At 34.4% G+C, this 16,822-nt stretch overlaps 1 protein-coding gene across 3 annotated transcripts; it reads left to right on the top strand.

Moving 5' to 3' along the window:
* Window positions 1–6,734: 6,734 nt before the first annotated feature.
* LOC120070721 (putative E3 ubiquitin-protein ligase LIN) lies at window positions 6,735–16,466 on the top strand. 3 transcript variants are annotated; one of them, XM_039022572.2, is made up of 10 exons: window positions 6,735–7,173; window positions 7,474–7,518; window positions 8,069–9,797; window positions 10,368–10,556; window positions 11,053–11,080; window positions 11,175–11,823; window positions 12,420–12,564; window positions 12,916–13,170; window positions 14,699–15,008; window positions 16,071–16,466. In XM_039022572.2, exons 3-10 carry the CDS (start codon window positions 8,088–8,090, stop codon window positions 16,238–16,240), a joined length of 3,456 nt encoding a protein of 1,151 aa, XP_038878500.2. In that variant the 5' UTR covers window positions 6,735–7,173; window positions 7,474–7,518; window positions 8,069–8,087; the 3' UTR covers window positions 16,241–16,466. The 3 variants fall into 3 exon arrangements, with proteins under 3 accessions (XP_038878500.2, XP_090166798.1, XP_038878502.2); XM_090310672.1 differs by having other exon boundaries at window positions 6,736–7,173; window positions 8,064–9,797; XM_039022574.2 differs by lacking the exon at window positions 16,071–16,466 and adding an exon at window positions 13,707–13,779 and having other exon boundaries at window positions 6,736–7,173; window positions 8,064–9,797; window positions 14,699–14,838.
* The last annotated feature ends 356 nt before the right edge of the window (window positions 16,467–16,822 follow it).

Below are 16,822 nucleotides of genomic sequence, written 5' to 3'. Positions count from 1 at the left end.
ACTTTCTAGGTCAAAAATCGACAATTTTCCACTGTTTTACCACATGCAAATGCACGTGTTAAAAGAGAGTGTAATAACTTGGCCCATCATGTGGCAACCCGTGCATTGGCCACCCTTCTTCTTGTTGTTGGTCTCATACATTCTTCGATTGGCTTAGATGTTTGATTGAGGTCGATAAAGGGTCAGTGGGCTTTTGCATATAAGTTAGAGATTGTTTGGGGCGTTGAGATGATATAGGATGTTAGGAGTTCTGATGTGCAGAATTCTGATGTCTGTGTTTGGGTGTGTAGAGTTGTTATGTCTGAGTTAATATGTCTGTGTTTGGGTGTGTAGAGTTATTATGTATGAGTTTACATGTCTGTGTTTGGGTGTGCAGAGTTATTATGTCTGTGTTTAGGTGTGCAGATTTCATATGTTAGTGCTATTTGATTTAGTTTTTGTACTCTATAATAATTTGCCTATATGAACCCTATTTTTTTTTTAAAAATCTTATAATCCAATTATTGTATCCATCCTATTTGGAATAAGACATTGATTGCATTTTTTATTCTTTCCAATCTCAAGATATGGTATACAGTTAAACGTTATATTATTCATTCCAAACTTCTCATCAAAGAAAGCCAAATGGTTTTACAAAATAGTGTTAATTTAGATCGGATATAAATTCATTAAATTCATTCCACTGATAAAAAAAAAAAAAAAAAGACCGGATATGAAATTCATAAAATCATTCCCCTCAAAAGATTTTATATAATTTGATAACCTTATACATGACCATTTTACAACTTAGAAATATTTGCATCCATATTTAAGAGCCACATGCCACGAGCCATTTGTACAAGTCACAAAAAATCAACAAATATATGATACCTATGGAATAAGAGACTAGGGGAAGTTACAAAAAATAATAACAAAACAACTTGCAAACACCGAGAACGTAATTAGTTAGTTTTGTCCAACAAGCGCCTGCAATACCTTTTCCTTCATGGTCTTTTTACATTATTATATGATGTATAAATATATCTTTATCGAGAAATAAAAAGCATCAAGTTCAATTCTGCTATATCGAGTATGAACAATATGATCGAGTATGAACAAATATGATAGAGTATGATCAAGTATGAACGATCGAGTATGATCGAGTATGATCAAGCATGATCGAGTATGAACGATCGAGTATGATCGAGTATGATCAAGCATGGTCCAATATGAACAATTGAGTATGATCATGTATGTTCAAGCATGAACGAGTATGAACGATCGGGTATGATCGAGTATGTTCAAGCATGATCGAGTATGAACGATCGAGTATGGTTGAGAGAGACGTGAGAGAGAGGACTACCGATATGCGTGAAGTAAAAGGAAAATGAAACGTGACATACGATACGTGGAGGAAAATGAAACGGTAAGATACAAAACACGGAAGGAAAATGGGCCCACAAACAATTCAGATTGGTGAGATAGGATAATGGGCCCCCAAACATTGAGATGATATACCAACCCATGTTATACCATCTCATGTTGCACCTCCAAAGAATCCCTTAATAATATGTTTTTTCCTAAATGAAAATGCTTGTGTATTCCTTTAAAAAAAAAAAAAAAAATTAAGTTTGAACAAATTGAATGAAATTTAGCATAGTTTTCATTTTAACGTAAAAGTAAGTTATTTTTAAATTTTAATTAAGATTTTTTTTTTTAATAATAATGTTAATTAAGATCGTTATAATAGTTTATGTTAAACGTATACACATTGAAAACTTATATTTACGCGTTATAGTGGTGATTTAATATATTGTGTTACTGTACAATTATACATTTGAGATGTAAAACTATTTTATAAGGTTTAGTTTTGAAAAGTTTTAATTTTTTTTTTATCATTATTATTTTGTATTATCACGTGCAATACATATTTTAACTCTTAAAATTTCGTGATTTGTAACTTTCTAATCATCTTTTATTATTTTTAAAAAGGTGTTTTCTTCCCATGTTTTCTCATCAACATCTTATACCCAAATTTTCTTTATCGTTAGTTAAACTAAATTTGTAACCATTTGCTAATAGTTACCGATGTTTAAACTTACAAAGGTAATAAATTTTTAAACATTAAATTTATAACCATTACCTAATAGTTAACAAATGTGTTGAATTTTAAACTTATAAACTAATAGATTAGTTCGACCACAACACTAGATGGGTATCGTTGTTAAGTTGATTGACTACCATAAACTTTTAATTTATAGTAGAAGAAGAAGGTAAGAGTTAATTTTTTTTTTTTAAAGCTTGATGTTTTAATTAATTAATGTAATAAAAGGAAGTTTGTATTTGAGGTACATAGTTGTGAAGATGAAGTTCTTTGATAAATGTGTTAAGGAGAGAAAGAGAGGAAGATAAAATTTCTCGATAAATGTGCAAACTTTAACAATGAACGCTAATGAAATTGGTAGAGTTGAGTTATTTAACACTGACTTATAAAGTTGGTGTCCTTAATGCCCATTTTTATTTAATTGAGTATGGTGAATGAATTATCATGCTAAAAAAAATGAAAAGAATAAACTGATCACTTTTTAAAAGTATTTTGATAAAAGTAGACATTTTGAAAGCATATAAGCCAAAATGAACTGATGTAAAATATTTAAACCAAAACAGAACATTAAGACCCCGTTTAGTAACTATTTCATTTTTTGTTTTTTGTTCTTGAAAATTGATCGCGACCTTTCTAGTGTCTCTCCAAAAAGACCACAAATCAAATAAATTTATAATCTCATCGAACTAACTACTTATACTAACTAGTAGAACAAGTGGCAAGTCTGAGGTTGCATCATAGGGAAGCACGAAAGATTAGTTCCTCAAAACTCATTTTTAGTTAAAGTGGTAAATTGAGGGGGGAGGATAATCCAAACTTGCCCGTAGTTAAGAAGCTAAAATTATATTTGACTTTTACAATACAAAACAAAAGTTTAACAAAAAACTTAGGCATGCATTACTAGGTTGAGTTTTCAATCACTTAACACCTATCACCTAGGCCTTTTAGGCTGACAACAAAAATATAAGCCACGTAATACAATTCTAAGCATGCAAGACCTAATTTCGTTAGACAAAGGACCTAAAGATGCATGAGAGATAAGATTTTTTTTTAAAAGGCTAAAAATCATGATTATGCTCACATTATTTCATGCAAATCTAATCACAAAGAGGGTGCGTCATCAACTATCCATCATAACAAACCAAGTAAAAGAGTAAGCAAGTATTTTAAGCACACAAACATAGTTCGAGCACAACGCTTAAGGTCCCTAAACTATCACAACATACCCACCCCTAACTTAAAATGATACATTATCCCTAATGTATCTCTAATCTAAGCCCAATAAAATAAAAGAGTCAAGGGAACAGAAAACCTCATCTGATGATATTTTTTAGTACGGGATGATGGTATGAAGACTCGTGCTTGAATTGATCTTCTTCTTCTTTTAGGGAAAAGGAAGGGAACCTAAAAAAGAAAAAGAAGAAGCTAAGCTATGAAACCAATAAAGAAAAGCAGTAATTTTTTTTCACCTGGCTCCCCCTAGGAAGGGAAAATTTTTAACGTTAGTTGCTCAACGTGATCTGATCCTTGTCAAGCATAAAGAAATTATTGTATTTCTTTGGTCCCTTCTTAGATGAGTCAATATAACTTGGTAAGGCTATAAGACTCTTCATCTTTTAAAGAGAACTAGATAGGTCAAATTTGTGAATTTTTTGAACTAGACAAAAAAGGGAAAAAGAAAGAATGAAAAGATTCAAATGGCTCTAGAGAGTCTAAAGAAAGGAAAGACTCAACAATACTCAAATGGCTCTAGAGAGTCTAAAGAAAAAAAAGACTCAATAGACTCATGAGAACTAGAGGGGGAGAATTAAATATGAAATAAGATTCAATAGACTCATGAGAACTAGAGAGGGAGAACTAAAAAATATACGAAATACCAGGAGTTAGAACATGATGGAGTTTTTCTTGCCTTTAACTCTATCACCTGGAAGCCGTCGGGTTTAGGCTTGGGATCCTCCTTAGCCTCACAAATTGGCAAGCATGGCGTGATATCCTCGTCATTACTGGAGAAGTAGCACTCCGCAAGAAATTCTACCTCTGAGGTACAAATGATGGATTGCTCTAGTTGGCTCTCTAATCTCTGCATGACCTCCATTAGCTGGGTAACATAGTCGGCCATGCTTTATAGCTGAACTTGAATATCCTAACTGAAAAGAGCTATTAATAAGTTCAAAAATTAAGAACTCCAAAGTTATACCTGGGCACGAATCTCTTAGAAGTGGTACCTCTTCCTCCACCGCGTCGATATGGACCACCTCATGCCTCTGAGTGTCTGGCAATTCCAAGGAATAGTCTGGGAACGACTCATCTGGCCTCCCAACTGAAGTTGCAAGCCGAGTAACAAGGTCACTGAGACTTTACAAATCAGTTCTAGCCTCTGCCTCGGGGTAAAGATTATCTTGCTGGAAGCACTTGAACTCCTACTACCTACGGAAGTTGTCTTGCTGAAACTCAAAAGTATTGTCAGCAAGCTCCAAAACCAAAGCCTCTAGAGACTTACCTGACCTTGAAATTGAGCATGAGTCGACTGGTGGGGTGTTGTGAAATCTTGGATGTCCATGCTTTGTTGCCATCCTGAGTATCCATGGACAATGGACTCCTCCCATATAAAACGATGAGACTTGTAGTCCAAAAGATCATAATACCCCTTTTCGACGAATCCTTGGGATGCCGGGATCCATTGCAACCTCGGGCATGCTTGCGTAGGATGCCTCCCAAGTAGGTAACTCCTACATACCTCTGCTTGTTGCTAACTCCATCCCATCATGTGGCCAACCAAGGAGGCTAACTTGGTAATTTGGCGGCTAAGCCCACTTACCTCGTCATTAAGATCTACAATTCGACTTTTGAACGTTCAAGATTGATTTGGAAATCCTATCATGCTCAACTGACTCAAAAAGAAAACAAATCAAAACAAAAGAAACTTTAACTAAAAATCTACCAAAAAGAACTAATTGGCTTCTCTGATAACGATGCCAATTTGATCGGGGCCTTTTTAGTGTCCCTCCCAAAAGACCACAAATCAAATAAATTTATAATCTTACCGATTTAACTACTTATACTAACTAGTAACACAAGTGGAATGTCCGGGGTCAAACCACAGGGAAGCATGGAAGATTAATTCCTCGATGTTCATTTTTAGTTAAAGTGGTCAATGAGGAGGGGAGGGGAGGGGGGTTGTTGCAGATTGAATAATTGGAAATGCTTAGAAAATAAAGTGCAGAAATGCAACTAATAGAGGCATTCTAGCTTAGAGGATAAAGATCAGAATGACTCAATGTAACTTTGTTCATTGAATTATTCAAATGTAATTTTAGCTTCTTAACTATGCCTAGCCCAATTGGTTGGAAATGCAACCAACGGTCCTAATTACTTAAACATATTTACCCAACCACATTACGCTTTAGGGCTTACGCTAGGATAAATATTTAATTTTCGTCGTCTAGTTAAACATTCAATATGCTTTCCCTTAGGTCAATAGGAACAATGCTCTTAGTCATAGACAACCAATTACAAGTCTATCTAACCTTTTGCTTCTTATAAATTAACTCATAATTACATCTCATACATCACAAGTTAACCTCAAGCGTTTAAATTACATAATAAAGTATTGGTTGTCAATCAATAACAAAATCATGCCATTTATAAGGAATAAAATCAGAAAAGAAACCCATAGTCAAGATGTAAAAATCACATTCAAACAAAACTCCCAAAATTACATAGAGTTCATCCTAAAATACTCTAAACTAAAGAAAACCTAAAACTTACCTTCCCATGAAATGAAGAAGACAAATTTCGGCATCATCTTCATCAATTACATGAGGGAAAAGAAAGAAAAATACAAGTGGAAGAGACAGAAGGAGAAGAAATTTGGTTGGGGTAGAATGGAGTTGTTTTTTTGCCCTTAAATGAAGAAATTGTTATATAGCAATCACGGTAGTGTAACTACGCTGAGCTAAGCGTAATTACGGTGTCCTTTACAAATTGCAGCGTAAACTTCGACGTAGCGATACGGTGGCGTTACGCTCTTGCGTGGATGCGCATTGAGTGCCTCTGTCAACATCTGAAGCGTAATTACACTGAAGGCAACGTAGCGACGTTGTATGAAATGGCCAGCTACTGCTTTCCAACGTAATGCTACGCTCGGTTGAGTTTAACAACACTTTTCCTAGAAGAATTTTCATCATTTCAGTTCCTTTGAAGTCGATTACTCAATTTAGCTCCTAATTAAATTAACTCCGAATGGCTCATAACGATCAATTCTACCTCCGAGGTGCTCAAAATCTGTAAAAATACTAAATAAATAAATTAAACATTGTAACGACCTCGAATTAAGAAGAGGAAGATGACACATTTTTTGTGCTATAAAAAACTAAACCAATTTTCTTTCAATTTCTTACAATGATTTGCATATTTCTTTTAAGTACAATAGTTGATTTCTTAGTTTTTTTAAAACTATATTTTTTAGGTTTTTAATTGGCTTAGGTTTTTGAAAACATAAGTGAATAACAAAGCAAAAAACTTAGATGTGGAAGAAGTGGTTAATTAAAAAAAAAAAAAAAAGGAAAACGAAAACTGGCCTAAATAAATAAATAAGAAAAAACCAAACAAAAAGAATTATAAAATGATTAAAGACAGGGCGGGCGGCAGTTGAAACGGTTGAAGAGTGAATGCTCAAAGTACCGACTCAACAGAGCACAGATGACAGCAAAAACAAAAATCCTTCATTTCATTCCATTGACGAGGTCCTCTTTCAAACATCTCTCTCATTCGTCGGCTTTCTTTTGTCACTCTTCCCATTCCATCATTTCCCTTGTTGCCCAGTGTTAGTCCCTTCTTCTTCCTCTCTCTCCTCTCTTTGGAACTTTCTGTCTTCTGCAGTCTTTTATATGGCGCCCTTTTATCTTCTACCATGTCCATTATTCTATCCTCGTCATTTCCGAAGCTTCCTCCACTTTCCCTGTGTTTCCCAGTTTGGAACCCCATTTGGAGTTTCAAGCCATTACAGGAGGATCGGCTCATTTTTTCGTATTGGGTTTTTATGCCTCTAGATGTTCGATGAAATTCCCACTCTAAGGCACACCCAAGTGGTGAGTGATTCTTCTAATTTTTTGGTTACAAATTTAGACCATTTTTGGGAGTGATTTTGTAGCGGTTAAAATCAATTCAGGATCTGCATGTAATCATCATTTTTGGTTATACACTTTTAAACATGATTTGCGTACCATTCAAATTGATTTTGAATGATTAAAAGTGTATTTTGGAGTGATTTTGAATTAGACAAAAATTGTTGAATCATTTCATTTAAAATCACTTAGATGTTTGATTTTCGCAGCTTGTTCTTATTTTTTGAATCTATAACAACTCTGATCTTTCTCTTGCTTGATCAGTTATCAATAACAGAAGACACTCATCCCCAGGACTCATCATTTTAGGTAAGTTTTCATTCCTTGTCTTTTTGTATAATTTTTTTATCTCGTCTTTGCATTTATTGTGGCATACTGGAGTGGATACTTGCTGGGTCAATCATGTTCTTGTAAAATTTTAAGGAGAAGTGGTTTACGTGGGGATATGGAAATTCTATCTGGATGTATTCGTGCTTGCTTTGCCTTTGCTCATTCCCTTTGTTTTCATTAAGCTGTGCGCGGGGGTGGTGGTGGTGGTGGGGGAGTGTTACATACATCCTAAATTTTTAATAAATATAAATTTTCAATTCTTAAAATTTAGGAGATAAATTAGAGGGAGAACTTTGAATTTCAACTTTTACATTATTCTTTTAATTTAAGAGTACTCATGGTAAAACGAGAATCATAATTCCTTTCAGTTTTGTGTTCATGTGCAATGACTACAGAACATTCAATATGCTAGAAGTGCATTTGCATGAGTTTGACCAAAAATGTATCCCACTCTTCAGCCCAATTGGGCCGAGCATTTAAAATAAAGTTTCCGAGGACCTCTTTTAACTTACCAAATGATTTAGTGCAGAGGAAATTATTCAGAGTCAATGGCTTCATCTCTGGAGGAGCTTCTTGCTGAAGAAGGTTTTAGAGGAAAAAGAAGGTTAAGGAAGTCTAAAGGGCCATTCAAATCACATGCCACAAGCACCTCTAACGATGATTCCCAAGAAATAAGAAACTTAGATTCTGATCTGGGTGGTCAAGGTAGAACCACTATGAAGCCTTCTCTACTCCGGCATAGCTCTAGTGGAGATTTTCGTTCAAGAGGTATAATGAAGAATTTGGCAGAAGGAGGTAATTTTACATACAGAGAAAAGAGAGATGAAAAGTCAAATAAACAATACGTGGAGAGACTTGATGGGAAAAGACATGATGGTGTAATAGAACAAAAACCATGCCTTGTGAATTTAGCCAAGGATAAACCACAAAGAGGAGATAGATATATTTCTGAGGAAGAAAATGAGAATTGCAAGGGCATATATTCTAATGAAGTGCATGTCCAGCATGGAGTAAAATGTGTAGCCAAAGAAAAGGAGCAATATAAAGAGAGGTGGTCAGTGAAGAACATAGATGTGGAAAAAAGGCAAAGAAACAGTTTGAAGAAAAAATTATTTGGGCGTATAAATTTTCATCATTGCAATAAGACAGCTGTATATTTTCCAGAGAGATCTTATGATAAAACCAACGACAGTACAAGCATTTGGAGAAACTTTGAAGATGATCACAGTCAAACACACGATACTTTTGTAAATTCAGTTTCTATTCCTGCTTTAGATGTAGTTGCTGTCCGAGCTGTGGTTTCTATCATTAATGGTCATCTTAAATATTTCCTCAAAGACAAGGATTTCCGCTTGATGCTTCGGAAAAATAGTTTCAACCCACTGAATGTTAATGGAGTTGAAAAATGCAACAGTTCCAAGGTTGTTGCCAACCTTGAACAAGCAATTGACGTAGTAGAAAAAGCTGTTGAAGGACTGTCAACTGAAAAGGATTTAAAGAAAGCATTATTGCAGCTGAGTATGATAGCAGGTCTGAATACAAATGGTTTAAAGGATGGCTTTACATTTGGGACATCTAATTCAAAATTATCTGCTTGTGCGCATCTCTATCTCGGTATAATATTCAAGATACAAAATAAAGAAAATAGTGCAGCCAAGCATATTTTACAAGTATTTTGCAATCTGCCCTTTCAGGCACGGATCGTTTTGTTTCCAGAACTATGGGACGAACTATTTCTTCCACATCTATTACATATAAATTCCTGGTATGACCATGAAGCTGATTCATTAGTCAATACTCCAAGCCAGTCAAGAAACCAGAAACTTCTCGACACAGTGTATTATGAAACCCTGGATTCTGGTACTTGTAAATTTTCTGTTTACTACAAGGATTGGATCAGTGGAATTGAAGCTTCTGAACCCTCCATCGTGGTCCCAGCTGCATCTTTTGAGGGATTTCATCAGGAAAGTCCTCTTAATAATTCTACTGCAACGACTCTTCCAAGTGATTTTGTCTCACCTAATCTGATGGTCAGTAAAAAACTATATGAGGCTATGTTTGCCACCTCAAAGAATCAGGGAGCTCCAGATACTGAAAGTGAATGGGAATTAGAGAAACTTGACAATTGTGTCAGAAGCTCTACTAGTTCCACTGTTTCAAAACATACACAGATATACTACTCTGACACAGTTAAAGACTTTGATCAAGATACTGATGAGGATTCTACAGGAAGCACAACGGAGAACACATCCTCTTTCGTAAGTATTTCCTCAATTTTTTTTTCTTTCATGTCAATGTCTTATATCATTATAAATATTCCTTCTTAACTCTAGTTGTTGTGTTGATAACTTGAAGAGCTTTCAAAAAGATTATAGGTTGTTATGAAATTTTCTTGTTTCCTATTTCAAAAAGAAAGATTGTCGGTCGTTTAGGACTTTAGCAATATCAAGAACTTTCTGCAATGATCGCTACCATATTGCAGGTCTTAGCTACTGAACTGTGTGCCATGGAAGGTGTAATCATTAAGCTTGTTTTTCCATAGAATAAAGTGCATAGGTATATGTGTTGACATAGAAATTCATATACGGAATCTTAATTGGTGGGAGCCAAATTGTTTTGACGGCTATGTATTAAGGATCAGGGTTTATATAACCTCTAAACTAAACACAAATCTCTCTTAGTCTCTTCCTGCTATAACGGGACTGTTTGTTCACTATCTTGAAAAAAGAAGGGGTTTAACCTATGCTAGTTATTCTCAATTGCCATTCTTCTGTCCATCTGTTTCTCTATGACCAGACCATATTTAAATGCTCAATAATTTTCTGCAGGAAAATTGTAAAGCACAAGAATGGAAGACGTACAATATCAATGTTCTATCTGAAATGGACGGTAGTGATGATTCCTGCAGTTCTACAACATGCAAAAATAATGAAATTGACTTTGAAGTGCTGCATGCTCAGCCACATACAAAAGAAAACAGCTATAGTCGACAAAAGCTTGCACAACCCTGCCTTGAAGTAAGTCATTCGCATGCTTCTGAAGATTTTAAATCATTTGATCCTTCAGATTTCAGCCATGCATCACTCTATTCTCTTGTAAATATGTGGATATTTGTTAGGAACCCTCCTAACAAGAACGGTACTAAAGGATATAGAAAAACTAAAGGACAATTCAATTATAGAAATATAGGAAAATGTATTGAAATATGCTATAAACTCACAAACTAACAAGATAAACCTTAGCCTTTCGAGAGGGCTAGTCTCTCCCAAGTTCCCAAATGGAAATTCCCACCAAATTCTTCACACCCCCCTCCAACCCCTCTCCTTCTATTTATTACTAAAATCCCTGACAAACTTCATATCTAATTACTCATTTGCCCCTTCTAATACTTATCCTAACATTTACTAATAATCCTACTATTCCCAAGATTAGGGGTCTTACAATATTCTCCATAATTTTTTTTGTTTTATATTTTTTAATTGTACTTTTTAATCTTTTATTCTATGTCTGCAGCCTATCAAAGTTAATCCCTCTTTAAGAGGTAAGTTAAGAAGTCTTAGGTACGTTTATACCCTACTCTTGGTATATTATGCTATATTAATGTACTTACTATTATTATTTCTTTCATGTTACAGAGCCACATGATAGTTATGAGTCCTCTGATGAAAGATCCTCTCTCTTGAACATCCCTAAGGACTTCATCTGCCCTTTAACTGGACAGTTATATGAAGATCCTGTGACCCTGGAAACTGGTCAAAGTTTTGAGAAGACGGCTATCAAGGCATGGCTTGATCAAGGACACAGAACTTGTCCTGTAACAGGAAAGAAATTGGAAACTTTGGCCATTCCTCTTACGAATCTTGTTTTGCAACGTGTCATTAAAAATTGGAATTCCAATCGCCGGAGGAATCTTCTGGCCTGCCTTTCTCAGAGAGTGAACAGTTCAGGAAAATCTACGACTAAAGACAAGAGTGAAATGACAATATTTATATTAGATCAGTTTCTAACTGCTTGTGGCAAAGTGAAAGCAATGGAGAATGCCAATTATCTTATGGCTAATGGATACTTGCGGTTTCTTATTCGACTGTTTGAATCGGGAAATCTGGAAGAGAAGACACGTATTTTGGCACTCTTATCTTGTTGTATTGAAGCAGATGGACAGTGCAGAAATCAGATAGCTAATGAAATTAGTATAAGTTCTCTTGTCAATCTACTTTATAGCAATCAGGTTAAGACATTAGAAAGTGTCGTGCAGCTTCTGACCAAATTAATTTGCCTCGAGAGGTATTTTAATACTTACCAACTTACCTTTCGTAGAAGCTGGCAACGCTTTATAGCTATTCCTTTTACTTCTTAGTACATTAACTGGCGTTGTTAACAAGAAACCCAGAAATCTTTACCCCGACTCTTCTAACGACTGTGCTATCAAGTTGTACAATGATACACATTCCTTTTACTTCTAACTTTTTATATAAAGTTATTTAAAAAGAAACAAGGAGAAGGCAACTTAGGACGAAGCACTTGTAGTTGCTTTGAGGGTGGGACAGTCTGATTAGGCGTTGAAATCATGATGTGGAGGGGATGGCAGAATCTCTAAGAGGAGAGAGTAACTGCCTAAGGTTGAAAAGATTTTTTTAAGGTTATGTTAGTAGCTGCTAGCGGAAGGCTCTTGAAAATTCTTCCCGAAGTGTGTTAACTGATATCAATGGGAAAGGAAACTTGATTCCTTTCAAGTGATATAGAATGGAATGTTAGATAAATCATTTGAAACTGGTTGTGGGGGGCAAAACATGTCTCTTGGAATGGTCTTATCTGAGTTAAGTTGAAGGAAATTTTTTTTGAAGGACTAGCGATTAATATTGTCCTTTTCATTGCTGCAGGAGAAAAGATGTTAGTTTATTTTTAAGCCGCTTGCTGAGTGAAGATTCAGAAGATACACTGCAGGCTATCCTTGTATACCTCCAAAATTCTCCCCCTGTGCAAAGGCCACTTGTTGCTGTACTTCTGTTACACTTCAACCTAGTGGTAACTTTCTTGAATTTTGATTATTAAAAGGCACTTACTAATGCAAACTTTATTTATTGCTTTGAAAATTGGTGTCGTTCTACTTTGTAATGTGTCAAGAAGTATATCATTGTTAACTTCTGTCTTGTTTATTCTTAACTATGCTTCATGAGATTTGAAAATTACTTGGTGCTTAGCTCCATCAAGTTGGTTTTTTTTTTTTTTTTTTTTTTTTTTTTTAAAAAGGATGGGTTCAGTTGAATGTCCATTTCAGTGTTCTATCTAAACCTAAGCCCCCCTGCACATTAAGATATGCATTTATGCATGGATTCAGGCATACAATTAGATTAATGAGATATATTGGTATTGTAGGTAGAATCTCTGAACCACAGCATGTACATGGAAGAAGCTCTTGATGCCATTATCGAAGCCCTTGATTCTAGCTTAACTAATGAGAAGATCAGAGAAAGCTGTTGCAAAGCAATTTTAATTTTGGGGGGGCACTTTTCTTTGCCTGAGACGTTTGGGATTTCGACGCTAAAAGACGCAGGGTTTATTAACAATTGTGAAGTGAATTCTATTGACTATAAAGAAGAGAATCCAGAAATGGACAACAAAAAGATATTGGTAACTTCAACTACTAAAGTTGCATAACCATTTAGTTTCTTATTTTTTAAAATTAAACTTATAAATATTACTTCCATTTGTTTTATTATCCACTTTCTACTAGTTTTTAGAGTTTGAAAACATAAAAAGAAATTTTCAAAACATGTTTTTGTTATTAGAATTTGAATTGTGTTTCTTGAAGAAAGGTGAAAATCATAATTGAGAAATTGGAAGGAAACAAAAATAAATTTATAAGAAACTAAAAATGAAATTGTTATAAAAAAAAGGTTCAAAATTATTCTCTTCCAAAAAAAAAAATAAATAAATAAATAAAGAAGAAGAAGAAAAAAACAAAACAAAAAAGAAAAGACAAGATGATTGTTCATGGAAATAATTAAAGATCCCTGCAATGAACAATACCACATGAAGGTCCATCACATTAGGGATCTCTCTATTTTTCTTGTTTCAGTATGGAGTTTCTTCTCAAAGCATTTTTGTTGTTCCTTTATGGTATATGCTGGGGGGTTATTTATTTTATTCTATTGCCTCTTGGACAGGTATTTTGTCTTGTTGTCTCACGTCTCATTCAAGATCGATATATGTGTTCCTATCCCTCCAAAGAAGTTTTTAGTTGAGTCTACTGTTTACTATCATAAAAGAAGTGCATGGATGTGAACGAATATTGATAGTCATTTATTTTGTTGATTTAATCATCTATGATATAGCTTTTACACAAGGAGTCTTTTAATGGTTTTAGTTTTCATGATTAATGTATATAAAAATGACCAATATTATGAACGAATGATATCGGGTATTACACTAACATTAGCATGAAGTGGTGTGATATGGGTAATGCTCTGCTAGTAAGAATTTTTTAACCTTTGATGCTATTATTCTCTCGCTACCTCGTAATTTTTCTACTTATCATTCTAATTCTACACTCATTCCTCTCAACTAATGGATCTACTTGTTTTGTTCTCCAACCTTAACCTTTTGAAGTTTCTAAGACTGAGAAGAAAGAACTCTAGATTAGATTTAGAACGTTATTTCCCTTTTTAGTGTTTAAATCTATAACCTTTTTCGATTATTCTATGTTTGATATGGAGACCTATTGGATTCAACTCCATTGGTCATTTAAATTGTGTCTTTTATGTTAACGAAACACTATGTTTCCCATCAAAAAAGAAGAAAGGAGATGATAAATGCACTTGAGAGAGGTGGTGTTATGCCATGAAATTTCAGCATTGTAGTCGTTGTCAGTTACGTTCCAATTTTTTAATGGCTAATTAAATGTTGGTATTTTTCAGTCTGAACATGCTCCTCAAATTGTCTGAAATAATTATCTGAACATGGAGCAAGAGAACTGAAAACTTTATAAAATTAATTTTTTTTATAGTTTCTGAATAGTTACAAATTGACTTCCCTAATCGTTACAAATCCACTTCCCTCGACCCCCTTATTCTTGCTATTTCATGAAATACTATATGCTGGAATGAATAGTTTGGCCTATATACTAACTACTTATCTGGTGTTTGGTTTCAAACTATAGGATGATGAAAAGCAGGCAATTGAAGAATGGCAGAGGAAGTTGACTTTATCCTTGATGAAGAGTGTGAAGCAATCATTTTTTGTGATCGTTTCTAAATGTTTGGCTACTGGAAGCCTTGATTTAGTGGGGGTAGGGCTATCAACTTTGACATGGTTGAGTTTTACCCTACCTCTCCTTTCTGCTCCAAAGTTTCATTCCTTAGCCATATCAGATATTATCTGTATGCTTAAAGATAGCTTGCAAAATAGTATGCTAGTTGAACACAAGGTTCTTGCTTCAACTTGTCTGCTCAATCTCAGCAAAATTGCAGGTTTGTCTTTTTATTTTTTATTTTATTTTTTGGTTGTTTCTGCTGCTTCTGTTAGTCTAGGTATTCAATTTGTGCTTGTTACATACGACATTGTGTTCACAAGGCAGATTTCTGTTTATAAATTCTGTATTCTTGTAGATTGATAGCTATAATACAAATCTCGGGATTTCTTTGGGATATTTTGTATAATTTGGCCCTTTTAGTATCTCTTTATAAGAAAACCGGCTTCATAGAGTTTTATCGTTTTTGCATATTGTTTCATAGCATCTAACAACATTTTAGTCCTTGTAGATATTACCGAATGCATGTGCATTCATGTAAAACAAACCACTCATGAAAAAGCATATGGATGGACATATAAACAAACTACATATGGATTTGGGTTGCATATATTTGTGTAGCATAGGTGCTATAAATAAGTTCAAACAAGGATAGTCCCAATCCATTTATTAAAATTCCAACGAGTAATACCTTCGATCAACTCATTCCCTCAGTAGCCAAAGTGAGCTTAGCTCAACAATAAATTGACATGGTTTTCCTCCTTAGAGTTTGAAAGTTCAATCCCCCATCCCTCATCCCATTAGTTATTGACTCATTCCTTTAGTCTCCATTCCAATGGTTCTGCTAATGTGCTCAATCCAGAAAAGTGAGCAAACTTACATAAAACATCTTCAATCATATAAGTTACAACTGTCATTTATCCCATAGAGAAATAGGAAATTAGAATCTGATCACCCAATTTTGAGGGCCATCAAAATAGTTGATTAGAGAATTGGAGATTGTTGTTGGGTGGGGGAAGAGAGAGAGAACCATCAGTTACTATTGTCTATGTGAACTCATTAATCTTGCTCTCTTGAACTTCCCGTAGAACTTGATTAGGTCATCATGGTAGAGAGAAAAACTACTTGATCAAGTAGAGAGACGACTAATCCCTAGAATTTTATTTTTATATAGACACCTTCCATTAGGGTGTTTAATTAGGAAAATTATCTTTTACTTATTCATGATGCTATAAATACAAATAGGCAAATTGTCAACCTATAATGTCCTTGTGTGATGCAGAATACAGGCTAATTGTGATTGCTATGCGCAAAGAGATTGAAGATCCTCTTAGAAGCATTGCGAAAATCTCACAGACTGCTAAGCAACTTTATGCCATGATTTCTACAAGGGAAGATAGATATTTGAACGGAAGAAAAGAAGATAAGAAAATTTTTTATTCATATTCATAGTTTACGGTTTTGTAGCTAATTACTAACCCTTTTTTTTACTACCATGATGAAACACTGCACATCTCCTGAGGTTTGATATGAGAAGGGAAATAAGGGATGACCTAAAGTGCCTGTGAAAGAATAGTACTAGGAAATTAATAGCATCTCTACAAATTTGTACAAAAAGATTTTTTTTTTTTTTTTTGGATAATTGTAATGGATAGCACTTTTCTGGATGATTGCTGTATTTACAACGGTCACTTTTTTTCTTGCTTTCTATGTGGAGCCATTTGAAATCGTTTTCAAATGATTTAGAGTGTATGTTATGAAGAGTGTATATTTAAGTATGGTATTCCCTTTCTCCAACCAATTGCGACAGTAAATCTGTGGACTCTGCCTACTTTGTTTCTTGGTATTATTGGAAAATGTTTGACTAATATTGGTTTATTATTATAATTATTATTTTAAGTTGGAATGGAGATTCGCGACTTGGTCGAGGATCTAGTGTCATTTTGTGATAGTTTTAGAAAGTATTTGAAAAAATAACGCAATTTGCAAACTATTTGCAAAAATATAGGCATTTTGTTGTCTTATTTACTTCAC

This window comes from Benincasa hispida, chromosome 2 (genome assembly GCF_027475165.1).
Source record: "Benincasa hispida cultivar pf3 chromosome 2, pf3_genome.v1.1, whole genome shotgun sequence".
NCBI classification, from domain to species: domain Eukaryota; kingdom Viridiplantae; phylum Streptophyta; class Magnoliopsida; order Cucurbitales; family Cucurbitaceae; genus Benincasa; species Benincasa hispida.
Note: the sequence above shows the minus strand (reverse complement) of the source record. Positions and strands in the feature narration are given on the sequence as shown.